Here is a 9111-nt window from a genome sequence, read left to right on the forward strand (position 1 = left end):
AAAATAGAGATTCCTGAGTTGTCCTCTCCCTGTCCCGTCTCAGATGTCCCTCTCCTCCTCGGTCTAGGTCTGAACGCCATTCTCTCCTCACTCGCTGCAAGGCCTACGCAGGTTTGGGCCCTGGGTACCAATGGAGGGGTGGGGAGGACGGCTGATGGGTGACTCCCTTTTGAAGACCCTTTTAGAGCTCAGCAAGCCGACCTGCACCAACTCTGGGTGCCCTCACCGCATGCAGGATAGAAAGCCCTGAGCTTGTGTTCCACTGTGACCTCATAGTCCATCCTCAGACATGGCCTGCCCAAGAGGGTTTTTTGTTGTTGTTGTTTTTGTTTTTTTGAGACAGACTTTTGCTCTTGTTGCCCAGGCTGGAGTGCAATGACGCAATCTCAGCTCACTGCAACCTCTGTCTCCCGGGTTCAAGCGATTCTCCTGCCTCAGCCTCCCGAGTAGCTGGGACTTTTTTTTTTTTTTTTTTAGTAGAGATAGGATTTTGCCATGTTGCCCAGGCTAGTCTTGAACTCCTGATCTCAGGTGATCCACCCACTTTGGCCTCCCAAAATGCTGGGATTACAAAATGCTGGGATTACAAGCGTAAGCCACCATGCCTGGCCAAAAAAACAGTTGTTTGTTTGTTTTTTAGATGGAGTCTCACTGTGTCGCCAGGCTGGAGTGCAGTGGTGCAATCTTGGTTCACTGAAACCTCTGCCTCTTGGGTTCAAGCGATTCTCCTGACTCAGCCTCCCAAGTAACTGGGGTTACAGGTGTGTGCCAGCACGCCCGGCTAATTTTTGTATATTTAGCAGAGACGAGGTTTCACTATGTTGCCCAGGCTGGTCTCGAACTCCTGACCTCAAGTGATCCATCCGCCTTAGCCTCCCAAAGGGCTGGGATTACAGCGTAAGACATCGCACCCGGTCAATCATGAGGGTTTTTAAATTCTCAGAATGCCATGTGGCACAAGTTTAGAATTTGGGGACAGCCAGACCTGAGTCCAGTTCAATGCTCTGTTTCTTCCTGGCCATGCAAGTTATTTGTATGCCCCGTGCCTCAGTTTCCCCATCTGTAACTGGAGATGACGTGAGGAGGATTCTGGGTTAATTGTGATCAGCCATTACTATTGCTGCTGTTGTGTGCTGTTGTACTATTGTTGAGCTCAGCAAGGGACTATGGAAGCTATCATAATACCTGGTAACTGTCCTTGCATTTACTGAGCCGCTTCATACGAACCGCGGGTAAGGGCTGTTTTACTGGCAGGTAAACTTAGGTGCAGAGGAAAGTCGGCTGCCCACGTCTCTTAGTGGAGTGAGAGGCAGGAAACTGGGTCTCAGGACACCCTCCCTCCACACATCAGGGCGGCCACGTTGGGGACACACGACTATTTTTACTTTGGTGGGCTCCAGGCTGCCCACGTCGTGATCTGGGTGTTCGCCATAGCAACCAGTGACGCCATCGGCCCCTACAGCCAATTGGAGGGGGCCGGAAGCTGCTGGGCTGCTGGATGACCCAGCTGGGAGGGCAAGGTCTCCCGGGAGAGGCGGGGAAGGGTCGCGGGGGTGTGGGGTCACCCCAAGCCTGACTTCAGCTGCTCTGCGCTCAGAAAACCAAGTTGTCACGATGGGAGGAGAATAATCTACCCCTCGGAGGTCTCCCTGACTGCTTGAATATGTCTGAGGACAGACAACTCATTACGTTTAGTTCAAGCAGTCATGGTGATGGAACCATCACCACCATCACCGTGGCCATTAGGGTCTCCTTCTGCCCCTTCCAATAGTTGTGGGATTTTTTTTTTTTTTTTTTTTTTGAGACAGCGTCTCACCGTGTCGCCCAGACTGGAATGCAGTGGTGCAATCTTGGCTCACTGCAACCTCCGCCTCCTGAGTAGCTGGGATTGTGGGCATGTGCCACCATACCCAGCTAATTTTTGTATTTTTTGTAGAGATGAGGTTTCACCATGTTGCCCAGGTTGGTCTTGAACTCCTGGTCTCAAGTGATCCACCTGCCTTGGCCTCCCAAAGTGCTGGGATTACAGGCATGAGCCACTGCACCCAGCCAGTTGTGGGATCTTATACCACTTCCTCCACTATCCCACATGAAACAGGGAGGGATTTGAACCCTGGTGGGGGGTCCCACTTGCACCCCATCCAGGCATTTCCTTCCAAAACTCTGACAGTCCTAGGTTCCCAGTCTGGCTCCCCCACTTCTGCACTGTGTGACCCGACAAGTGACTTAACCCCTCTGTGCCTCAGTTTCCTCATTTGGAAAATGGCCCAGTGACATAGTGTCCCTGGAGGAATCAATGAGTAGCAAGCTCAGGGCCTAGTGCTGGGGGAGACTTTGATGGATGGGAGTCAAGACAATGATCAAGAGGTGAATAATAACCACCAGTTGAAAGTTGCTTCCAAAAGACAAAAAGATGTGAATATTTCGTTGGTTTGTTTTTTTTCAGATGGAGTCTTGCTCTGTCGCCCAGGCTGGAGTGCAATGGTGCGATCTTGGCTCACTGCAACCTCCGCCTCCTGGGTTCAAGCGATTCTCCTGCCTCAGCCTCCCAGGTAGCTGGGATTACAGGCGCCCACCACCATGCTTGGCTAATTTTGTATTTTTAGTGGAGATGGGATTTCACCATGTTGGTCAGGCTGGTCTTGACCTCCTGACCTCAAGGGGTCCTCCCGTCTCGGCCTCCCAAAATGCTGGATTACAGGTCTGAGCCGCTGTGCCTGGCCTGAAGATGTTTTTTTTTAAAGTGGCAGAGAGAGGTGAGGCAAAATCGGCAGCTGCCTGCAAAGGCTCCCGGGGAAGCTGGACCACACAGAACTCTCCTGGCACCACTCCCGGACCCTTCGGTCCCCGCACCATCTGCTTCCGCCCACGGCCCCCTCTGTGCCTGCTGTTCCCCTGGGAGTGGTTCCCACCCAGAGGAGTGGAGATTGGGAAGGCCCCGACCCCCTGAAACTGCCCTTTAAAGGTAATATTTATGGTATACCCATCTGCACTTGCCCAGGCTGGGGAATGCTGCCTCCCCCACAAGCTTTAGCCCCACCTTGAGGAAATCCCATTTTGGAGAAGACATAGCACAGCAGGAGCACCCCCATACTGGAGGGATTAAGAGAGACCCAAAGCGGCCTGGTGCCATGGCTCATGCCTGTAATCCCAGCACTTTGGGAGGCCGAGGTGGGCGGATCACGAGGTCAGGAGTTCAAGATCAGCCTGGCCAACATAGTGAAAACCCGTCTCTACTAAAAATACAAAAATTAGCCGGATGTGGTGGCAGGCACCTGTAGTCCCAGCTACTTGGGAGGCCGAGGCAGGAGAATCGCTTGAACCCGGGAGGCGGAGGTTGCAGTGAGCCGAGACCACACCATTGCACTCCAGCCTGGGTGACAGAGTGAGACTCCGTCTCAAAAAAAAAAAAAAAAGGTGGCCGGGTACGGTGGCTCATGCCTGTAATCCCAGGACTTTGGGGGGCCGAGGCAGGCGGATCACCTGAGGTCGGGAGTTCGAGACCAGCCTGACCAACATGGAGAAACCCCATCTCTACTAAAAATACAAAATTAGAAAGATGTGGTGGCGCACGCCTGTAATCCTAGCTGCGTGGGATGCTGAGGCAGGAGAATCGCTTGAACTCGGGGGCAGAGGTTGCGGTGAGCCAAGATCGTGCGATTGCACTCCAGCCTGGGCAAGAAGAGCGAAAGAGTGAAACTCTGGGCCGGGCGCGGTGGCTCACGCTTGTAATCCCAGCACTTTGGGAGGCCGAGGCGGGCGGATCACGAGGTCAGGAGATCGAGACCACGGTGAAACCCCGTCTCTACTAAAAATACAAAAAAAAAATTAGCCGGGCGTGGTGGCGGGCGCCTGTAGTCCCAGCTACTCGGAGAGGCTGAGGCAGGAGAATGGCGTGAGCCCAGGAGGCGGAGCTTGCAGTGAGCCGAGATCGCGCCACTGCACTCCAGCCTGGGTGACAGAGCGAGACTCCGTCTCAAAAAAAAAAAAAAAAGAGTGAAACTCTGTTTCAAAAAAAAAAAAAAAAAGGCTGGGCGCAGTGGCTCACACCTGTAATCTCAGCACTTTGGGAGGCCGAGGCGGGAGGATCACGAAGTCAGGAGATCAAGACCATCCTGGCTAACACGGTGAAACCCCGTCTCTACTAAAAATACAAAAAATTAGCTGGGTGTGGTGGCAGGCGCCTGTAGTTCCAGCTACTTGGGAGGCTGAGGCAGGAAAATGGCGTGAACCTGGGAGGCGAAGCTTGCAGTGAGCAGAGATCACGCCACTGCACTCCAGCCTGGGCAACAGAGCAAGACTCCATCTCAAAAATAAAAAAAAATTTAAAAGAAGAGTTTGAGGCCATTCTGGCCAACATGGTGAAACACCATCTCTACTAAAAAATACAAAAATTAAATTAGTCGGATGTGGTGGCGCTCGCCTGTAATCCAGCTACTCAGGAGGCTGAGGCAGTGAGAATCGCTTGTATCCAGGTGACAGAGGCTGCAGTGAGCCAAGATCGCGCCACTGCACTCCAGCCTGGGCCACTGCACTCCAGCCGGGGCGACAGGGCAAGATCCTGTCTAAAAAAAGAGAGACTCGAAGGGAGAAGAGGGGTTGGAGGCACACAGAGAGGAGAGCTAAGGGGTTCCTGGAGTAGGGGGTGTCAGACAAAGCCAGCAGGCACATGGAAAACACCAGTCCATGCCCAGCAAACAGCACGTGCAAAGTGATGTGAGACTCAGCCTGCTGGGCACCAAGCCTGGTTGGAAGTTCGATGCCCCTGGAATTAAATGGGAGAGAAGTCAGCATGGACCACATGGCACCAGCCTGAGGGCTTCCTGGAGGAGGAGGAGGAGGAGGAGGAGGAGGAGGAGGAGGAGGAGGAGGAGGAGGAGGAGGAGAAGGAGGAGGAGGAGGAAAATAAGTGGAAGCGGTCCATGAGAAAGCAGGATCACCTTTGAGGGCTGAACCTAGGGGAGCCACCCCAGCAGCCGCAGAGACAAAAGTCCAGATACAGGCTCTAGCCCTTCTCTGCCGGGGGATGCTCTGTTTGTGGGACCTGGTGTTTTGAAATTCGGTCATGTGTAAAGCAAAGGTCCAAGTAGGAGATGATAAATGTAATAAGATAATAGTAGCAGTAGTAATAATAGCTCACGTTACCCGGTGCCTGCACACGTTATGCGTGAGGCTGAGTTTAACCCAAACTGGGAAGGTCTCCACCTCCTCCCTGGACCCAGGGCTGTCGCAAACTGGCCTCCCGCGGGCCAGGCCGGATCCTTTTTCAGACCTCTTCTGCACACAGCCAAGAGCACGCCTCACATTGTCACCACCGGAGAGGATGCCCTGGGCTATCCGTCTGGATTGGCCGGTCAGCACCCGTTTGTGAATGGACTCTTTGGCCGTTGGCCTCCAGGAAATCTGATTGGCTCGCATCAGCGATTTGCCCCCTGATTGGCTGGGGTGCTCCTGGACCATTAACAAGGTTTCCAGTCAAAAGAGACCCCAAACTGGGGCTGATGAAGACAACACCTTCAGGTGCCAGATTGGTTAGAATTTCTCTGGCTTTCTGGTGGGTACTTCCCTCTTTGGGTCTCAGTTTCTTCCTCTGAAAAATGGAACTAATAATAGCACTGACCACTCGGGCTGTTAGGAGAATTGAATGCATGAGAGGGCTTAGCCTGTTAATATGAACGGTTATTCCCACTTTACTATTATTTTATTATTATTTTAATCTTCTCCCACTTGGACCTTTACATTTATTTTTGAGTTGGGTCTCGTGATCATGGCTCACTATAGCCTCAAACTCCTGGGCTCAAGAGATCCTTCTTGGCTGGGCGCGGTGGCTCACGCCTGTAATTCCAGCACTTTGGGAGGCCGAGGTGGGCGGATCACCTGAGGTCAGGAGTTTGAGACCAGCCTGGCCAACATGGCAAAACCCCGTTTCTATTAAAAATACAAAAATTAGCCGGGCGTGGTGACATGTGCCCGTAATCCCAGCTACTCGGGAGGCTGAGGCAGGGAGAATTACTTGAACCCGGGAGGTGGAGGTTGCAGTGAGCCGAGATTGCGCCACTGGACTCCAGCCTGGGTAATAGAGCAAGATTCCTTCTCAAAAAAAAAAAAAAAAAAAAAAAAAAAAAAAAAAAAAAGAGAGATCCTTCTGCCTCAGCCTCCTTGAGTAGCTGGGACTACAGTCATGAGCCACCACACCAGGTACACTTAGACTTTCATTCCATGCTCCTTCCTGGCTTCCTGCCCTTTTTGATTCCCCCACTCCTGTTCCTAGCCCTCCAGAGGAGTCTTCCCAGCCCCTCAATATGGGCATGTCCTCTCCTGCTCCAGCGCCTTCCATAGCTCCCCATCACCCTAGGGGGAAAGTCTAACCTCTTCAAAATCAGCACTGAAGGCCCTGGAGGCATTAAGTCCTGGCCATCAGCCTCTAGTGCTAAGAAATAGGTTCAAGTTCTTGTTTCCCCATATAAACAGGTAAGAAAGGCGACATGCCTCTGGGCCTTTGCACGTGCTGTGGCCTCTGCCCGGAATGTCATCATTCAGTTGGGGAATCCGTGCTCATCCCTCCACCTTCGTGGAGGGACACCTGTGCTGGGTTGGTTTGGAGAGGAAGCCGGAACTGCTTGGGTTCAAATCCTGTCTGACTCTGTCACCTATACTTTGTGAAACCCGGACAGTGGCTATGCTTTTCTGAACCTCAGTTTCCCCTTTTGTAACATAGAACTTATCATCAGGAAATGTTTGACCCCCCCACCATGGAACAGGCCCCACTTCCTGACGTCAGCAGCACCCCCATTCGCCTACCCGGAGGCGGTTTCTCTATTTTAAGAGGCTGCGGGCGGGTTGGCATCTAACTGGGGCTGGAGGCGGGGCTGCCCCCCCACCAACACCACGCTGCTCGCCAATCCCGCCCCGCCCCCTCCTTTCCGCCCAAGTCCCCCACTCTTGCCTCTGGCCTCAGCGCCTCCAGTTCTGCCCCACCCCCGCGCGGCCAGAGACCGGGTGTCTCTGATCTGCAGCTCAGCCCGTGCCTTCCCTGACCACTCCCGACCTGGCTTCCCATCACCTGCTGAGTTCGCAGTCCCGCAGCTACCGGTGCGGCTCCAGGTTGGAGACCCGCCGGCCCCATTCCTCTCACCCCCTCAACCGGCCCGGAGCTAACCTCAGTCCCCGACCCCCACCCCACCTGCTCAGTCCTCCCTAGGTTCCAGCTTCTGTCAACCTCTTTCATTTCCCTAAATACCCCGCTGCAATGCCTCGCCACCCTTGGCTGCCTCCTCTACCCCAGGGCTCCCAGCAATTCCTGGGTCAGGCGCCTTCTTCACTTGCTGTGAGTCCCTTATCACAACCGATCACTCCGTGGGGTCACCGCTGCTCTGGCGTCTACCTCCCCCAACAGTTTGGGATTTCTAGGAGGGCAGCTCCAGAGGTTGCAGAACACTCTGCTGCCTCTCCAGAGCCAGGCACACAGCAGGCGCTCCATAAATGTTCGCTGGGTAAGTGCTGAATCCCAGGTTCCCTACCTGAAAACTTGGTGGCTTCTTAAGGGTGTGGTCTAAGTCCCAGAGGAAAATGGCCAAATCTTAATTCCCGTTTTTCATTTCTTATGATGGGGAAACTGAGGCCCACAGAAGTCAAGGGGTGGCTGCCCGGGGTCATGTAGCCCCTGTGTGGCTTCAAACTTAGGCTTCTGCTGTCCCCGACGCCTGTGTCCCTACCTCCTGATGACACAGCCTCCCAAACATAAATTCGGTAAAAGGAGGACCCTATGGCTCGTTGGAAAACTGAGGCCCAGAGAAGCAAGGGTGCCCTCCCCCCAGGTCACACTGCTGGTTGGCAGCACCTTGTGCAGTAAGAGAGCTGGTTGAGGGCGCAGGATCGAATCCCAGCTAGGCGACCTCTGGAGAGTGGCTTTCCGGGACTAGAGCCTCAGTTTCCTTATTCTGACAAATGGGCGCCTGACAGCCCCAACCTCCCCAGGTCGTCGTAGGGCTGAGCTGAGGGTGTACTGTGGTGCAGCTACGACCCAAAGAGGTATTAATACATATGAACTAATATTAATACATCGCTAGTAATAGGACAAAAACAACCATGAACATATGGTGAGCTCTCTGGCTGCTGTTGCTAGCATTATTATTAGAACAGCTGGTTGGGAGGGGCAGAGCCCTCAGCCTCTTCCTCCCACGCCATCGCTCGGAGCCTCAGTTTCCCTAGATGTCCAAGGGGGGCACCTTCCCCCTTCCCACCAGGAGAAAAAGCACTTTGAGAAGCGGGTGGTCAAAAAGAAGCGATCTGAGCGTTCCTCACCCTCTGCCTCAGTTTCCCTACAGCCCGTGAAGGCCCCGCCCCCCCCGGCACTTTTCAGGCCGCGTCCACTTGGCCGCGCCCTCCGCCTCCCGCCCGCCCGCGCAGGGGCCTCACCTGGAGCCCGCGGCGCCGCAGGAGGCTCGACTCGTCCATGGCCAGGGAGTCCGCGCCGCCAGGCCCGCCCCCGGCCCCGCCCCGGCCTGCCAGGCCCCGCCGCCAGGTGCCATTGGCCAGGCCGGTCAGCTGATGCGGCCTGGCCCCGCCCCTCCCGGGAGCCCGACCACAGGGCCCCGCCCCCACTGGGCGAGCTGGCCCCGCCCATCCAGCAGAGCGCAGAAGTAAATATTTTGCATGAATCCTCTCAGAAGTAAGGGAGCATCATTCAGCCCCATTTTGCAGATGAAGAAACTGAGGCTAAGATAGGTTAATCAATGTGCCCAGCGCATTGGCCGGGCGCAGTGGCTCACGCCTGTATCCCAGCACTTTGGGAGGCCGAGGTGGGCAGATCACTTGAGGTCAGGAGTTCGAGACCACCATGGCCAACATGGTGAAACCCTGTCTCTACTAAAAAAAAAAAAAAAATTACTTGGGGGTGGTGACGCGCGCCTGTAATCCCAGCTACTCAGGAGACTGAGGCAGGAGAATCGCTTGAATCCAGGAGGCGGAGGTTACAGTGAGCCGGGATAGCGCCACTGCACTCCAGACTGGGCGACAGAGCGAGACTCTGTCTCAAAAACAAAAACAAAATAACAACAAGGAATGTGCCCAGTACACACAGCAGAACGGGTTCTAGTGTGAGGCGAGTGA

General features: G+C 54.3%; 1 protein-coding gene across 2 annotated transcripts in view; it reads right to left on the reverse strand.

Moving 5' to 3' along the window:
• MAST3 (microtubule associated serine/threonine kinase 3) overlaps window positions 1–8492 on the reverse strand; it is a 52763-nt gene extending 44271 nt beyond the window's left edge. For both annotated transcript variants that reach the window (XM_030820409.1, XM_030820407.1), the window contains exon 1: window positions 8419–8492. In XM_030820409.1, coding sequence (XP_030676269.1) covers window positions 8419–8457 — 39 coding nt within the window. In that variant the 5' untranslated portion in view covers window positions 8458–8492. The remainder of the gene's footprint in view (window positions 1–8418) is intronic.
• Window positions 8493–9111: the final 619 nt, after the last annotated feature.

This window comes from Nomascus leucogenys, chromosome 10 (genome assembly GCF_006542625.1).
Source record: "Nomascus leucogenys isolate Asia chromosome 10, Asia_NLE_v1, whole genome shotgun sequence".
In the NCBI taxonomy this organism is placed as follows: Eukaryota; Metazoa; Chordata; class Mammalia; order Primates; family Hylobatidae; genus Nomascus; species Nomascus leucogenys.